The 18,656-nt window shown below is 38.3% G+C and overlaps 1 protein-coding gene across 1 annotated transcript in view; it reads left to right on the top strand.

Annotated features, from left to right (window-relative positions):
• Nucleotides 1–8,216: 8,216 nt before the first annotated feature.
• Nucleotides 8,217–18,656, top strand: part of ZDHHC2 (zinc finger, DHHC-type containing 2) — a 36,249-nt gene continuing 25,809 nt past the window's right edge. Inside the window, exons 1-3 of the mRNA XM_010858375.1 lie at nucleotides 8,217–8,422; nucleotides 9,488–9,582; nucleotides 16,819–16,939. Coding sequence (XP_010856677.1) covers nucleotides 8,401–8,422; nucleotides 9,488–9,582; nucleotides 16,819–16,939 — 238 coding nt within the window. The 5' untranslated portion in view covers nucleotides 8,217–8,400. The remainder of the gene's footprint in view (nucleotides 8,423–9,487; nucleotides 9,583–16,818; nucleotides 16,940–18,656) is intronic.

The raw sequence follows: 18,656 nt of genomic DNA, 5'->3' as shown, positions 1-18,656 counted from the left end.
ACTTATTGAAGAGGCTAACTTTGCCCCATTGTATATGGCCTACTTTGTCAAAAATAAGGTACCATAGGTGCGTGGGTTTATTTTTGGGTTCTCTTGTTCCATTGGTCTGTATTTCTGTTTTTGTGCCAGTACCATACTGTCTTGATGACTATAGCTTTGTAGTATAATCTGAAGTTAGGAAGGTTGATTCCTCCAGCTGTATTCTTCCTTCTCAAGACTGCTTTGGCTATTTGGGGTCTTTTGTGTTTTCACATGAAGTGTGAAATTTTTTGTTTTACTTCTGTGAAAAATGCCATTGGTAATTTGATAGGGGTCTCACTGAATCTGTAGATTGCATTTGGTAGTATAGTCATTTTCACAATATTGATTCTTCCTATCCAGGAACATGGAATATCTCTCCATCTGTTTATGTCATCTTTGATTTCTTTCATCAGTGTCTTATAATTTTCTATGTACCATTCTTTCATCTCCTTCGGTAAGTTTATTCCTAGATATTGAGTTCTTTTTGTTGCAATAGTGAATGGGATTGATTTCTTAATTTCTCTTTCTGATTTTTCATTGTTAGTATATAGGAATGCAAGTCATTTCTGTATATTGATTTTGTATCCTGTGACTTTGCTAGGTTCACTGATTAGCTCTAGTAATTTTCTGATAGTATCTTTAGGGTTTCCTATGTATAGTATCATGTCATCTGCAAACAGTGAGAGCTTTACTTCTTTTCTGATCTGGATTTCTTTTATTTCTTTTTCTTCTCTGAATGCCATAGCTAGGACTTCCAAAACGATGTTGAATGATAGTGGTAAGAGTTGACACCCTTGTCTTGTTCCTGATCTTAGGGGGAATATTGAGAATAATGTTTGCTGTGGGCTTATCATATATGGCCTTTACTATGTTGAGGTAGGTTCCCTCTGTGCCCATTTTTTTGAAGAGTTTCAATCATAAATGGGTGCTGAATGTTGTCAAAAGCTTCTTCTGCATCTATTGAGATTATCATATGATTTTTATCTTCCAATTTGTTAATATGGTGTGTCACATTGATTAATTTGCATATGTTGAAGAATCCTTGCATCCCTGGAATAAACCTGACTTAATTATGGTGTATGAGCTTTTTAATGTGTTGTTGAATTCTGTTTGCTAGAATTTTGTTGAGGATTTTTGCATCTATGTTCATCAGTGATATTGGCCTGTAGTTTTCTTTTTTGTGTTGTCTTTGTCTGATTTTGGTATCAGGGTGATGGTGGCTTCATAGAATGAGTTTGGAAGTGTTCCTTCCTCTTCAATTTTTTGAAAGAGTTTCAGAAGGCTAGGTATTAGCTCTTTTCTAAGTGTTGGATAGAATTCACCTGTGAAGCTATTTGGTCCTGGGCTTTTGTTTTTGGGGAGAATTTTTAATCACAATTTCGATTTCAGTGCTTGCAATTGGGTTGTTCATAATTTCTGTTTCTTCCTGGTTTAGTCTTGGAAGATTGAACTTTTCTAAAATTCTGTCCATTTCTTCCAGGTTATCCATTTTATTGTCATATAGTTGCTCGTAATAGTCTCTTATAATCCTTTATATTTCTGCATTGTCTGTTGTAACCTCTCCTTTTCCATTTCTAAATTTGTTGATTTGATTCTTCTCTTTTTTTTCTTGATGAGTCTGGCTAAAAGTTTGTCAGTTTTGTTTATCTTCTCAAAGAACCAGCTTTTATTTTTATTAATCTTTACTATTGTTTCTTTCATTTCTTTTTCATTTAGTTCTGCTCTGTTTTTTATGATTTATTTCCTTCTGCTACTTTTGGGCTTTTTGTTGTTGTTCTTCTTCTTTTTCCAGTCATTTTAGGTGTAAAGTTAGGTTGCCCATTTGATGTTTTTCTTGTTTCTTGAGTTGCTATAAACTTCCCACTTAGAGGGCTTCCCTTGTGGCTCAGCTGGTAAAGAATCCGCCCACAATGTGGGAGAGCTGGGTTCATCCCTGGGTTGGGAAGATCCCCTGGAGAAGGGAAAGACCACCCACTCCAGTATTCTGGCCTGGAGAATTCCATGGACTGTATAATCCACGGGGTCGCAAAGAGTAGGACACAACTGAGCGACTTTCACTTTCACTTCCCTCTTAGAAGTGCTTTTGCTGCATCCCATAGGTTTTGAGTTGTCGTGTTTTCATTGTTATTTGTTTTTAGGAATTTTTTGATTTCCCTTTTGATTTCTTCAAAACTTTGATTTCTTCAAAAGTAACCTGTTATTTAGAAACGTATTGTTTAATCTCCATGTGCTTGTGTTTTTTACAGTTTTTTTTCTTGTAATTGATATCTAGTCTCATAGTGTTGTGGTTCTGTTTCTCTGGAGAACGAACATACAGGGGTTGAAGGGCTTTCTCTATAGAGGGCCTGATGGTGAATATTCTGGGCTCTGCAGGCTGTACTCTGCCTGTCACAACTACCCAGCTCTCCACTGCCGCGGAGAGATAGCTGTGTCATGAAGGAGTGTGTCTGTGTTCCAAAAAACTCTGTTTAGAGAAACAGGTGGCTGGCTGTATTTGAATTGAGAACTGTAGTTTACTGACCCTTGGGTTAAATGTAACTTGATAATTCACACAGAAGAGATAAGTGAGGTATATCTTTTTTTTTTTTTTTTTTTTTTAGTGTGTATTTTTAAGGATGTTTACCTAAGCCAGGTTTGGAACAAGAAGCAGTGTGTCACCCTTTGGTATGTTCGGGGTTATTAGTGGCTGACATTCTGACTCTGCATCCTTGGTTTTATCTGTTTGATTTTTATACAAGAATTTCTTAAGGATCAATACTACGACAAAAGTATCACACATCAGTTCTAACCTGATAGCTGAGCAGTCAGCCTTTTCTCTAATATCCCAGTTTGTTTCTTAGAGGAATGACTAATGAGGGAGGAAGTGGGTTAAGCTGTAGAAAGCATAGCTGGAAGACACAACTGGCTGCCCAGTTGACCAGCCTTGAAGTTTCTTGATGGTTCCAGGTTCCAAGATGTAATTCTTAAAAGCTTTTATTTGACTCTTGCCAAAAGGAACATTCTTGCTAATACTGGTAATAATTTATCATTCCTCCTCTCTCTCTTCCAATATACCACCAGTGCCGAGAAAGTACTTTAATTCTTTAGGCTCTTTCAACAAGGCAGAGGTCTTGTTTCCTCATTGTACTGCAATTAATCAGGGAGGAGTTTTACATCCTGCAGGTAGATTGGAATATTAGAAATCTCCAAAGCAAAGTATTATCATGGTAGGCTAAGAAACCCGAAAGAAATTAGGCTAATCCAAGATAAAATTAGGCAGATACACTTCTGAAATGAAAATTAAAATCATGTCCCACAGTGTGACTATCCTGTGTATTTAGGTGGCCACCAGATGGGCAGGGGAAGTATTTTAGGGTAAGAACAGTGGTGCTCGTATTGCCAGCTGTAAACTACGTCTAATTCTCTGGAATGATTATAAAAAGTAGGCATTTTTTTTGAAGTCATTGTTTTTATTCATTATGTTGAACAGATGGTGTCACATCCAATATAGGTCTTTTCTCTTTAAAGTGAAGGTCTTGTGTGGACTGACTGCCGTATCAGCAATAGGATTTTTGTGTCTCCTCATCACCCTCTGTAAGGATGAGTCCCACCATCATTGTTTCTACTCCCAAGTTTCTGGAATGACACATCTATATTAAAGGCAAGATATGAAATCTAAGTCATTTTTCACCTTTTTTTTTTCACTTTGTAAAGCCTGTTTGCAGTCAGAATTTTGCATGGATGTCTTTCAGAGGTTTGTACAAATATAACTTGTCTCTTTGTAGTTTTTCTTCATTCGTGGTCCCTGTTCCTCTATGATATCTTTTACAATTAGTGTTCACAAAATTAACTGTCATGTATTATAATTGCTGGTATATTTGGACGGCTTACTGTGTGCCAGCCTGTGTTAAGTACTTTACACTTATTAGCTCTTTTAATTCCACAGCAGCTCTAGTAATACTGCATTTGTTACTCCTGCACTCACTTCATGGTGGAATATCTGTTAAACAGGGTCACTGTGAAACTAGCGGGAGGCAGAGATGGAGCGGGGCTTCACCTGTCTTCATCTGGAGTCTTTGCTCTTTAGTTCTGTTATGCTTGGTAAGGTTCTTTATGATTTTGACACACTGACCTATTAAAAAATAAGATACTAAAGAAGACTCAAAATTAAGAGGCAAAACCTTATAAACGTATAAAACCTTTCTGTCTTCTTTTAAAGTTGCTTGAAGCCCAGTGGAAACCAATGCCTTCTTCAAGAATTTCCTTTTTTAGGGGATCAGGTACCACTTGGTCTTCTGTCCCTGCTTTGTGTAATGCGGTGTTGTCTTCATTTCTGGGGGGTGTAGGCCAGCAGGCATTGCAGATAGGTTGCTTTTGGTTCTGCAGATTACTAGTTGAGTTTCTACAGTGTGCTAAGATGACAGGTGAAAAAAATAACTCTGTTCTTGAAATTTCCGAGTCCACAGAAGAAAGAATTGTTTCTCATAGGTCTGCATTGGGATTCCACTTGTACGTGATTCAAATTCATGATGTTTACTTCTGTTTGTCAATGTTTTTATTCGGCAAACGTTTATGAGACAGATGCTCTGTGCTAGTTGTTTTGCTTCAAAAAGGAACTAATTTTAATAAGATTCAGCAGAACCCAAAGTCATAATATTTTCGTCACATGCATAAAACTTTAAAATTGAAAACAAAAATCTCAGATAGAAGTAACTAATATGCTGCTCATTGTGACTTGTAGTAAAGCTCATCTGCCTCCATTTTCTTTTAATAAAAATATAAATAGCTATGTTCATTTACCTCAAAAACTGGTTATTAGAAAATATAGTAAAGGTGTTTATAAGAGATTTGAAATTTCTATATGTGTGCAGTTGGAGAATAAGTATCAGCCTAATTTTTAAACAGACCAAAATGAAATTCTGTGAAATAATTAAGTAATACTGGATAAAACTCAAAATTCACATTAAAATCCAATATTATTTTTGGAAGATCTGTCATAAATATGATCAGTATTGCTATTTAATTCTCACATTGATATAAATAATTAAACTACATTTAACTTAACATCTATTTTTTCCAAAATTGAGCCTGTATTTTCCATATATTGTCTTTATATATTAATCTATATGTATTGGAAACGTGAGTAAATAACCTTAAATGGTTATTTATGAATGAAAGAGAAAATAACATTGTATTCTATGTGGTTTTGTCATAGAGAGGGATATTGAAACTGACAGCTCCTCCCCTAAGTTGAAAATTATGACAGGGACTTTTCCAGGTGGTCTAGTGGTTAAGACTCCAAGCTTCCAGTGCAGGGGGGCTTAGGTTTGATCCTTGGTCAGGATTCTAAGTTCCCACATGATGCTTGGTGCAGCAAAAAGAAAAAAATTACAAGATAAACCATTGACCTCATAATGAGGTAAACATGGTTGCAAGAACATCAATTTCCTCAGTAAAATAAAGCACAACCAAGTGTGGTCCATACATATGTTAATGACATAGGTCAGTTTCAAAGTTTTGGCACTGCCATTTAAAGAAAGTGTTAGTCATTCAGTCGTGTCCGACTTTTTGTGACCCCATGGACTGTGGCCCATCAGGCTCCTCTGTCCATGGGATTCCCCAGGCAAGAATACTGGAGTGGGTAGCCATTTCCTTCTCCAGGGGATCTTCCTGAACCAGGGATCGAACCCAGGTCTCCTGCAATGCAGGCAGATTGTTTATTTTTACTGGTATTTATTAAGTCATTTGAAAGTAGTTATACACAACTTTATTTAGAACATATGTAACAAATATGGGATTACTTCACAGAGTATATAAAAGGCTCTCAAAAAGTAAAAGAGGAGATAGAAAAAATCAGAGGAGATAGGAAAAACCAATCATTTAATTTTTTAAATAAAAATTATTTTTTAAAGTTCACTAGTAATCAGAGAAATGAATATTAAAACAGTGATTTTTATTTTGGGCAAAATGTTGACAAAAATTAAAGACATTTTACATTCATAGGAAATTTGATAGGCTCAGAATTTTTGTGGAGTATAATTGATACAACCTTTTTGGACTTTCACATTTTACTCTATAAATGTTATCAGAATTATTTTCCATAAACATGCATCCACGAGTAAATCATTTAACTGAAAAAAAAAATCTGTGAATTTTGAAGTACATTAAAGAAAAGCAAGCTGTGAAGGACAGAAATAGCTCTTCAGAAGATACCTTTGAATGCATATCCAGCCAATATAGTAACAGTCCAGGGCAAAAAACATATTACCTCATACTGATCATACTTTTTCTTTTTAATGTCATTTTGTTTTACTGTTTAGTTCTGACAACTAGAGTCATAGGTTAGCAAATACATTTTCATTAAAACACCAGAACCTCTGGAATGGTCATTAAGGGTCATTCATACATAAATGCACAAATGGATTCAAATTGCTTTTGCATTTCCTTTGATTAGCTGCAGGGGTAGAAATTTTGATCCAAGGAAGAACTGTAATTAATTTTAGAGCATTTTAAAGAAGGGGAAGTCAGGGCCCAGAGAGAAATGCATGATAGGAGTAGTGGGGTTGGACAGAAAAGACAGCTCTGTCCTTCCTCTGCCCTACATCAGCCACTTTAGGGATTCTGTGAGAAAGTGCCCTCTGACTCACTCTTGCCTCTGATGAGCAAGCACACTTGTGTTACAGGCCATTTGTAAGTCAAAGATCATCTCATTCTGCCTGTCCCATCCTGGGGATCAGGAATGTTAGCAGAAATTGAAAGACCAGGAAATATTTAAAGGAGCCACATCAAGATTGGTGAGAAATCTGAAGATCTGCCTTTTAGATTTTCTGTTTATAGCTACAGATTGGAAGCCTGTGTATCATAGGTAGGATCCACAGGAGGCTCATTTCGGCACACCCTGATCTTACAGTCGTTCTTAAATCAGTCCAGTAAGAGAATGGGCTGCTCTCCAAAACTGTGGTTCCCACTGGCTCGAGAAATGACTGAACTGTAGCCCTCCTGGGAAGGAGGTTGGTCTGATCAGGTAATCTTAAAAATCTCTCACAGCATTACCCTCTAATTCCGATGTTACTAATGCAAATGAAATTATACTCCAGGACAAAGGCTGAAAATCCTGTCTGCCTTTTAGTAGCTGAATACAAACAAAAATGCATCAGGAAACAAAGTCAAATCTAGACTTGCTACTACTGAGATAAGGCAGACCATCCCGAAGACTTGAGTACAAATGGAGGGAGACCGCATGGGAAACAAAGCAAGCGGACCATGCAGAAGACTTAGAGAACATATAGTTGTCAAGAGGGAAGGATGAGGGGCGGGGTAGTTAGGGAGTTTGGAATGGACATTTACACACTGCTATTTTTTAATGGATAAACAACAAGGACCTACTGTTCCCTACAGGGAGCATAGCACAGGGAACTCTGCTCAGTGTTATATGGTAGCCTGGATGGGGGAGGGTTTGGGGCAGAATGGTAGTGATTGGTGGTTTAGCCACTAAGTCATGTCCAACTCCTGCAAACCCAGGGACTGTGGCCTGCCGGACTCCTCTGTGCTCTGTCTGTGGGGTTTCTCCGGCAGGAATACTGGAGTAGGTTGCCATTTCCTTCTCCAGCTGGGAGAGGATGGATCCTTGTATATGTGTGGCCGGGTCCCTTTGTTGTCCACCGGAAACTATCACAACGTTGTTAGTCGGCTGTACTGCAATGTAAAATAAAAAGTTTAAATGGCAAAAACAAAAACAGAAAGAAAGAAAACGGCTAGGGTTACTGAGTCGGGTTTCTTGTCCCAGCTGGTTTGAGCTCGTGGTCCCAGTCCTCATCTACCTGCCACCTTGCAGTATTCACAGCAGCCCCTCAGAGACGGCAGTTTCTCGGGCCCCTCGTTGTACGGTAGGAAGCAGTTAGCCATTGGGCATAAGAATGTGTACTTTCAGAAATCCGGCAAGAGAAGTCTGTGCAGTGGACATGATTTTTTTTTTTTTTAATTTTCCTTCTGGAGAGCTAACTCAGTGGTTGCCAGCTTACAAAGAGCAATCGGTGTCTCTGGGAGTGTGATGAGCTCGCGAACCTTTATCTGAACTCTGTAGTTGAAAGGAAACCTGAGAAACCAATCAATAAAGGAGGAAGACTCACCGGGGCCACACTTGATGGGGTTTCTTTCCTGCGTGGGAGCCAAGGCTGGGATGCCTAGCAGGGCCTGGCTGAAGGCCCAGCCTCCCCTCCCCACCTCTTCCACAATACTCACCTGTCCTCTGAACAGTCTAACAAATATTTAAAGAACGTTGGCTTGGAAAGAGCTAAATTATTAACCTACTCAAGACCTTATGTCTCTTTCAGGCCCTGTGTTTGCTATAAGCTTCATATAACATATTGCCTGTCTCTTTTCTCTATTTCTATAGTGTCCATGGAAAACATTGGAGAACAAGGTAAGATACATCATTGCTTTAGATCTGAAATTTTAAAGATAGTTTGAGAAAATAAATAGCATTCATTTAGATTTGATTAATAAATGATACTTTGAGAATGTTGAAGTCAAGATGGGGTAAAAAGACATCTCAGGCTGAATTCTCTGAGACGCTTAGCAGAGACCTCTGGCCTGAAACTGCAGTCATTGTGCCAAAGACTTTGGTGGCTTGCAGATACAGGAATATCAACAATCTCCTGTTTCCACACAGAGTGTGACCCCGTACCTGAGTCACCTACATAATTCATGAAAAAGATCATTGGCTCTATTCCTTGATCATCTCACACTGATTTTAGGTGCCTTATTAGATAATTGGATGTTTTAATGATTCTGTGACAGAAATATCATCTTCCTTTAAAAAGCTGAAATTGCTGTTAAAGGTTTAAAAATACCAAACATGCTATATTTTAAATTCACATATTTTTTCTACACAATTAAGTTATATACTAATGTATTATCCAATACACTGGGTACCAAATTAATATTTTAGATTTACATAGGGTTTCAAGGCCAATACACAACATGGAGTGTGTTTGTATGCATTATCTAAGAAGAATATTCAGAATGCTTTTCTTAATCATCGCATGTGGTCAGTAAGAAACTTAAACTCCTCTTGGAGGAATTCTCTCTTTGTTCAGATGATCTCTGGTTAAAACTGTGGTTGCTGAAATAGGGACACCAGATTTGACTCAGGCTGAACAAAATAAGCAAATAGCTTATTTTGCTTTTGCTATTCTTTGTTAGTGAAGCAAAGTTATTAAAGCCTGAATGTTTTAATGTTTGTTTAACACTGTGTTTATAGTTAAAGTTGCAGGCGTAACTTCCTTATTTTTATAATTTAAGAGAGGTTCCTGTAGCTGTTTTGCCAATAGATGGGCCTGTTTACAGATGGGAGGGTTCTGATCATAGGATGGTAGCTAAATAATTAAATTCTTTGATTATTTTAGAACAGGTATACCTTTCGTGATACCATGATTGCAGTGTGTATTCGCGTACTACAGTGATAATTTTGTTTCTCTCATTTTAGTTGTGTGCCTGATTGCTTATCATCTACTTTTTGCAATGTTTGTCTGGTCGTATTGGAAAACTATCTTTACATTACCAATGAATCCTTCGAAAGAAGTAAGTTAAAATATTAGTATAGTTATCTCCTAAAGATGGAAATCTGAAATATTGCTGTCTAAAGAATGAGTTTTATGTCTTTTTATTAATATTGCAAACCTATTGAGCCTAGTGGTTTTTTTATATTAATATGTTAAATAGTTGAATTTTTACTTGGTACATATTATTTTTCCACTGTATAAGTATTATATTTACAATATTAAGTATGTTATATGTTCCACTTCTGCTTCGGAGTCAGACACAAGGATGGATGGATGGTAGATAGGTTGATAGAAAGACAGAGCTGAAGGTAGACATGTTTCTCTTATAATTATCATATTAGTGGTTCATTAGTTGGCTGTCAGCTACCAAAAACAACAATAAAAAAATAACAACTTACCTAATCTTTCTCACTTTCAGAGTCTGTAGCTACTCTACAGCTGCTGGGCACCCAGGCTCCTCTCCTGATACTCTAACATACATAGCATCTATTCACAGCGTTACTTCTTGACCTAAAATGGCTGCTTCAGTTCCAGCCATCATATCTACATTCCAGGCAGCAGACCAGAGAAAGTAGAAAAGAGGAGTGGAAGTAAATGTCTTTTTATTAAGGACACTTTCTAAAATTTGCTGATGCCATTTCCACTTCTATTTAGAATTCAGCTGGTTATATGGCCACATTTGGTTGCACAGAAGACTGGAGTTTGGTCTTTATTCTCAGTGGCCATGTTAACCATGCGGCTTCCCTGGTAGCTCAGTTGGTAAAGAATCCATCTGCAATGCAGGAGACCCCAGTTCGATTGCTGGGGTCAGAAAGATCCACTGGAGAAGGAAGAGACTACCCACTCTAGTATTCTTGGGCTTCACTTGTGGCTCAGCTGGTAAAGAATCTGCCTGCAATGCAGGAGAGCTGGGACCCCAGTTCGATTGCTGGGGTCAGAAAGATCCACTGGAGAAGGAAGAGACTACCCACTCTAGTATTCTTGGGCTTCACTTGTGGCTCAGCTGGTAAAGAATCTGCCTGCAATGCAGGAGAGCTGGGTTTGATCCCTGGGTTGGGAAGATCCCCTGGAGAAGGGAAAGGCTACCCACTCCAGTATTCTGGCCCAGAGAATCCATGGACTATATAGTCCATGTTGCAAAGAAATCAGACACAACTGAGCAACTTTCACTTCACATTAACCATGTTACAAGGACAGAGTAGATACTGAGGAACATCTAACAGTCTCAGCTCAGAAGGTTTTAAATAAAGTTATTTGTTCAAATACGCATTTTGAAAAGATTATTCTGGCTAACTTTTTGTTTCTGGGTTCTTAATCCTGGTTAAATGTCCTTGAGGCAAAGGGCTATATTTTACTCATTGTTGTATCCTTGGCACTTAGTCTAGTACATAGATGTTGAATAGAAATAAACTTTGCTCCAATAATAATAGTGTGGTTTTAGTAGGCTAACCTGAAAAAAAAAGAAAGAAAGAGATCTAAGCATCATTGTGAATTATTTCCTGAATCTGTTTGAAATGCAGCTGTGGTCAGAAAGGCCAGTAAATACGCTGTGTGAACTGAGAAAGGATATTGAAAACAAAACCACAGATATCGGCATAGCATTCATAGCAGGCTTGCTCTAGAGTGCCAAGAGGTAGCCTTTTCCCTTCTTTTCTCACTTTCTTCCCCTGCCTCTTTTTCCTCCCTCTACCATGTTTTTTCCCTTCCTATCATCTTTCTTGCCTTCATCATAGCCTGAATTGTAGGTTTGAAGGAGAAAACTGACTTTTATCATAGATCACCTCATCCACTCTGGTGGTTTGCTTATCACCTCTGTGTTGACACAATTTCCACATCTGTTTCTAGCCTGACCTCCCCCATGAATTTCAAACTTCTGTATCTGCCTGCCAAACATGCATCCTTGATCATTGCACTGACACTACAGACGCAGCCCATCACAGACTGAAGTCACCACCCTCTCCTTCCCCAAACCGTGACTCATCTGTTTCTTACGCGTGTTCATGCCACTGCCAACCACGTCATCGTTCGAGCCAGAAGCTTGCCATCCACGCCCTTCCCCTAGCACCCACATTCTGGAAATGTGTCACTTCCTCATTTTTCTTTTTCAGTTCCAGCCCTTTTCCCGTTCCAGCCCTTGTCCCGTTACTTTCCCTCATTGCCCTAATTTGGAGGCTCAGTCATCCCTCTCGTCTTGACACATTGCAGTTTCCTCTGTGGCGTCACCCCTGCCAATCTTGCCCACACTCCGGGATTCCGAGGATCCTGCAGAAATCCATCCTTCATTCTGAAGCTGAGGCTTGACTCTTTCACTCTGCTGCTTCTGGCTACTCAGGGATTCTGCCCACTCCACAGGGAAAAGGCTGGACTCCCTGGCTTGGCAACAATGACTCTTGTCCAGATTTTGGACTTCTTTCTTTATACTCTGCTGCTGCTGCTAAGTCGCTTCAGTTGTGTCCAACTCTGTGCGACCCCATAGATGGCAGCCCACAAGGCTCCCCTGTCCCTGGGATTCTCCAGGCAAGAACACTGGAGTGGGTTGCCATTTCCTTCTCCAGTGCATGAAAGTGAAAAGTGAAAGTGAAGTCGATCAGTCGTGTCCGACTCCTAGCGACCCCATGGACTGCAGCCCACCAGGTCCCTCCATCCATGGGATTTTCCAGGCAAGAGTACTGGAGTGGGTTGCCATTGCCTTCTCTTTATACTCTGCTGCTGCTAAGTCGCTGCAGTCGTGTCCGACTCTGTGCGACCCCATAGATGGCAGCCCACCAGGCTCCCCTGTCCCTGGGATTCTCCAGGCAAGATCACTGGAGTGGGTTGCCATTTCCTTCTCCGATGCATGAAAGTGAAAAGTGAAAGTGAAGTCGCTCAGTCGTGTCCGACTCCTAGCGACCCCATGGACCGCAGCCTGTCAGGCCCCTCCATCTATGGGATTCTCCAGGCAAGAGCACTGGAGTGGGGTGCCATTGTTGTTTGCTGTTAACCATGCCATTATTTTCTTTCCAGAATTTTCTTACCTCCTTTCTCATGGAAATAATTTTATTTTTATGCACAGTGGCAGCTCCTTCTTGGTCTCCTTTGCTGGTTCCTCATTATCTCCTGCTAGCATGTGGCAGAGCTAACATTCAAAACAGTCTTTTTGACCTTCACAGCTGCACTCTTGTCCCTACGCCATGCTCTAGCAAAAGGAGTAGAGACTATATTCGGGGAGAAGGGTGCTCAGGACATCAGTTGGAGCATAGAGGAAAAACATAGCAAAATCTCTATTCATATTTTACTTTTTATTTATTTATTTTTTTAAGTTAAGAAGTAAATTTTATTTATGTATGTATTTTTTAATATAAATTTATTTTAATTGGAGGCTACTTACTTTACAATATTGTATTGGTTTTGCCATACATCAACTCCTTTTTTAAAAATTTCGTATATAAGGTACATAATATATTAGCTAATAATATATATGTATGACTAAATATGCATATACTAGCAGTACAGTCTCCAATTATTCTTTTACTGATAGGGTTACATGATCAAAAGAGTTTGGAGACCATTGTCATGAAATAAAGAGTCCTTGTTTGCTGGTTAATAATCTTAGTCCATTAATAAAATGCAAGGTCTTGGGCCAGTCTTTTTAACTGATCAGCAGCCAGAGAACCCTCACTTATAAAATGACGGTCCTGGACTTCAGCTGCCATTTGGAAATGAGATTCTAAATGTAGGAAAAGAGAAAATAGAAGAAAATAACGTAAATATCTTCTAGTCACTGTTGAGAGAATATAAGTTTTCAATTCATAAGATTTTCTTCCAATATAAAAATAATATAACCATACTAAATAATATTTTTAAAATGAAGAGTAGGCAGAAAAAGAAAAAAACAAATCCCACCACACTAATTTAGCCAGTTTATATTCTGAATTTCTTTCTAGGTATTTTTCCTAGTTGTATTTAGAGGGCACATAATCTTATTTTTTTTCATGTAATAGTTCTTCATTGGTTTATTTTTAAGTACAATTACCATTTTTAATAACAACATGATATTCTCACTGAAACATTGGAGTTTTAGGCTGATCCCAAGTTTCCATATTATAGTGTTATTAACATGTTTGTTCATAGAGCTTTACTCATATTTTGGGTTATTTTCCTTAATGTAAGTTATCAGAGGTAGAATTACTAGACAAAGGAAATTTAAGTCACTTGCCAAATTGTTTCCCAAAAGGATTGTAGCAGTTTCCAAAGCTACCAGTTTCATCAGAGTCTTGGCACACTGTGTGCTCTTCTTAAGAAAAGTTTCCAATGTTTTATGTTTTAATTTGGATATTTTAGGTACTGATGAGGTGATATGTTTCTTTTTTTCTTAAGTCAGAAACAACTAACAAAAAAGGAAATACAATTCTCTGAGTTTCCTGTGTGTTATTAGATTTTGCTTTTTTCTTAGTTTGCACATCCTTTTGAAATCATACTCTCCTTTTATCTGAAAACTGTATTTGATTCCAAATGTTGATTTCTGATATCATCCTCCAATAAAAGGAAGAAGAACTCCTTAGAGAAATGGCTGATTCTAGAACTAGGGCAGGAGATTTTGAAGATGAGCCAGAAGCGTCTTATCATGCCAAAAAATAAAGAAGTACCTGCCTTCACCGATGCATGCACGCATGCGACCCTATGGACCATAGCCCTCAAGGAGGGGAGGAATAAATCCCCGCTTTGTAAAATGCAGGCTGCCTGTAGTAAGTTCCTTCCAAAGACTACAAAGACTACAGGATGAGATAGGGAGATAATGATTCGCTTTATAGTGGAGAACCCTGAAAAACACCTGCTCAACCAGGTGATTAAAGTCACCATCAACAGTTCTAAGTCACGTTGATTGTTTGTTCTCTTGAGAAGAAGGGCACTTTGCTTCTGTGGTCTTCCTCCACAGAAGCCATAATCCCAGCCTAATCATCTGAAAAACATCAGAAAGATTCCAGTAGAGAAGCACCTTTATAAAATACCTCAGTAGTACTATTCAAAATCGTCAAGCTCAACAAAAACAAGGAAAATCTGAGAAACTGTTATAGCCAAGAGGAACTTAAGGAAACGTGGACAACAAATGTACTGTAGTATCCTCCACAGGACCCTGGAACAGAGAAATAAGTCAATAAGAACTAAGGAAATCTGAGTAAACTATGAACTGTTGTTAATAACAGTGTATCCATATCGATTCATTAATTGTCCTAAATGTACCATACTAATACCAGATATTAGGAATATCAGCAGTTTGATGAGAGGATATATGGGAACCTTATACCATTTTCTCAACTTTTTGGTAAATTCCAAGTATTCTAAAATTGATAAAACTACTTAAAAGCAAAACAACTTGCATTAACTGGCCAAAGGACTGCCACAATCTGGAGGGTTGGAGGTTGGGTGTGTTATCAAAAGGTAACACCCCAGGAGATCTTTCATTCCATCAGATGTCTACAAATGTCACCTTTCCTCAAATCTGTGACAGGCATTTGTACATAGAAGTGTTCTAAGGAAGGGGAGTGCGTATTTGGTGCATTCCAAGATAGCATTCGGGATTTTGACATCCGTCTTAGATAAGTAATAGTTCTACCAAACAGTATTTGGTCTTTTGGACCTGATGGATGCGGTGTGTTACGTTTATTTATAAAAGTATTAAACATACCGAGGAGCCATCCAGTTCTATCACTCACTAGAACTTACCTCTAAGGTTAAAAAGATCCAGAACTCTGTAGAAAATGTAATAAAATGTTGATAGTTTTATTCCTTTTGACTATTATTAAGTCTTTTACTAATTTTCAGTGCTAGGTTTTAAATTAATTTTACACACGAACAAGGGAGACAAATCTACCTGAATTGTGGGAATCAGGGTTCTGACGATGGAAAGCTAGAGACTAGAGTATAAAAAAACTTTTGCCTCGATTTTCGACGCTCTGACTTAGGGCTGCTGGGACTTGTTCCTTTGTCCATTCCGCAGTTCTCACAGAGGACTTACTCTGTGCTGAGACTTAGTGGGGTTACAGGCTGTGAAAGAGAGAGACAAAGGGCAAATGAACCAACAAAATAAATTCAATTTATGGTGTGCCACACAAAGAAAGTGCACATGGACCTGATGGAGAATACGGCGAGGGGAGGGGACAAGTTATCAGGGTCCCTACTTGAGTAAGGGAGTCACGGAAGTCCCTTGAGAAGATGGCATTTAAGCTGAAACCTGCAGCATGAGAAAGAGCCATCCAGAGAGTGTGAGGAATAGTGTTCTAGGCAGAGCAATCGAAAGTTAATAGATACTTTCTCTTAGATTGACCCTATCCTTTCTTGACTATTTACAGTATTATAGTTTTGTTTGATGTTATCTATTTTCTATCACTCAAAACTATTTCCAAACAAGGTACACAGTCCCATGAATAATTTTTGTCATATCCCTAAAAATAACGTGTATAATAGTTTATTTTATATATCTGTTCATCAGTATATTGATAGTCCTGGTTGTACACAGCTGTAGTTCACTGAATGTTAGGTGCCATATGGGATTCAAGTTATTTGGATGGATTATACTCCAAGTTATTTATCCATTATCCTTGATGGACATTTGGGTTTAGTTTTTTATGTTTCAAACAGTGATTATGTGAATATCCTTGTACATGTCTCCTAGAGCATATTTATAGGAGTTTGAACAGACTTAAAATTTTTTGTGTGATTATCAAGTTGGAACTCAAACAGATTTCCATTTTCTCAAAGAAGTATTTTTTTAAATTGGTGGGACAAAATTTGCAGTATAAGAAGTAAAATTAAAGACTACTTCTTTTGAGTGCTAAAGAATTCATGTAATGATTATCCCTAAGTTAAAACTCCCTCTACATGAGAATACTTGCTTGATGTATTTGTTTCTATTTTTGTTTCTAATTATAACTGATTGTAAACTACATCCATTGAGCTAATCGGTTTGTTTTGCCATTTCATCTACTAATATAACTAATACTTGGGTAGAACTCTACAGTTTGTAAAAACACTTTTACATTCTCTTTTCCTCTTGAGGTTCATAAAGATCTGAGGAAGCAAGCGTTGTCATTTTTCCCCTTTTCTAGATTTATAAACTACGGGATGAATAGACTTGCCCAGATTTCATACCCCACTGCCTCTTTGAATATATATGCTATGTCCTGTTAATATTTTATAAATACCTTTTTTGCGGGTATAGTAGATCAATATGTTATTCCTTTGTGAGCACTGATTAATATTTAAGTTTCTTCCACAGTTCCATCTCTCTTATGCAGAGAAAGAATTGCTGGAGAGAGAGCCTAGAGGAGAAGCCCATCAGGAAGTCCTTCGGCGAGCAGCCAAAGACCTCCCCATCTACACGAGGACCATGTCCGGAGGTAGAGGACCATGAGCGCTTAGCAGGACGGGTTGGGGTGACGGTTAGAAAGCATGTCTGTACTTGACACTCAAACGCTCATTGAAACACACTGTGCTATGGCCCAGACTGTTATTAACTGTCTTTTATAGAATCCCATAAAACAGGATGGAAATCTGATAAGGCTATGACATAGAGATCTCAACCAAGTCAGAACTGGCTTGCCTTCTATTCTGCCTTCCTAGTTGTGACTCAGTGAAGATGTTAGAACTGCTGAAATCTTGATTTGTAATTGTGTTCATTTTTAAAGTTTTAATTACACACCTGCCTATTCTTAAGTCAAAAGAGCAGTGTAGTAATGAACATATTGTTGATAAATTTACATAAATTTAAAAGTTATTATATAAATTATACAAAACAATTCAGCTATTGATACAGTTTATCTTTAAAATTTGTAGTAATTCTTTTTTTTTTACAAATACAACCCAATAAATCTCATTTACTTGGGTCAAATTTTTTAGGTCATTTAACAGCTATCTAATCAAGTAATTGTCTTAAAAACTGACACACATGGGGACTTCCCTGGTGGGCCAGTGATTACAACCACACCTTCTTAGGGGTGTGGGTTCGATCCCTTGTCCGGGAGCTAAAACCCCACATTCCTCAACAGTCAAAAACCCAAAACATAAAACAGAAGCAATATTGTAACAAATTCAGTAAAGACTTCTAAAAAATATGTTATTAAAAAAAAGCTGACACACTCGGATGCCTGGTGCTTGCCCACCAAAGGCTCACCCAGAAACTTTGTGATTGGCTGTGTGCTGCCCACTGCGGTGGCCACAACCTCCATGTGGCTTTTGAGCCTTAAAACATGGCTCGTCCAAATTGAGATGTACTCTAAGTAGAAGACACACAACTAATTCAAAGACCTAGGAGGAAAAAAGGACTGTAAAATATCTCATTAATATTTTTATATTGTATATATTCAATTCTGACTCACTTTAGAATCATAATTCAGTATAACTCTAAGTCTCATGCATGATGTTTTCCTGTTTGTTTTTACTGCTTGTCAGTGAGCAAGTAGTGATTCCCTCATTTGATATTATGCCACTGATTCTATCCCACAAAGATAGAAATGTGTTTCTGTATATGTGTATATATATTTACCCTAGATGGGCCTAAACTAATATGGAGGAAATTTAAACCCCCTAAAAGTAAATTACTGCACAAGTTTCCAAAACTATTTAATGGCAGTGACAGTATCAGGTGCAAAAATCTAGTTTCCACATACCTCAGTTCAGTTCAGTCGCTCAGTCGTGTCCGACTCTTTGCGACCCCATGAATCGCAGCATGCCAGGCCTCCCTGTCCGTCACCAACTCCCGGAGTTCACCCAAACTCATGTCCATCGAGTCAGTGATGCCATCCAACCATCTCATCCTCTGTTGTCCCCTTCTCCTCCTGCCCTCAATCCCTCCCAGCATCAGAGTCTTATACAATGAGTCAACTCTTCGCATGAGGTGGCCAAAGTATTGGAGTTTCAGCTTTAGCATCAGTCCTTCCAATGAACACCCAGGACTGATCTCCTTTAGGATGGACTGGTTGGATCTCCTTGCAGTCCAAGGGACTCTCAAGAGTCTTCTCCAACACCACAGTTCAAAAGCATCAATTCTTTGGTGCTCAGCTTTCTTCACAATCCAACTTTCACATCCATATATGACCACTGGAAAAACCATAGCCT

Source organism: Bison bison, unplaced genomic scaffold (assembly GCF_000754665.1).
Source record: "Bison bison bison isolate TAMUID 2011002044 unplaced genomic scaffold, Bison_UMD1.0 scf7180017864386, whole genome shotgun sequence".
NCBI lineage: Eukaryota > Metazoa > Chordata > Mammalia > Artiodactyla > Bovidae > Bison > Bison bison.
This window is presented reverse-complemented; position numbering and strand designations above follow the sequence as displayed.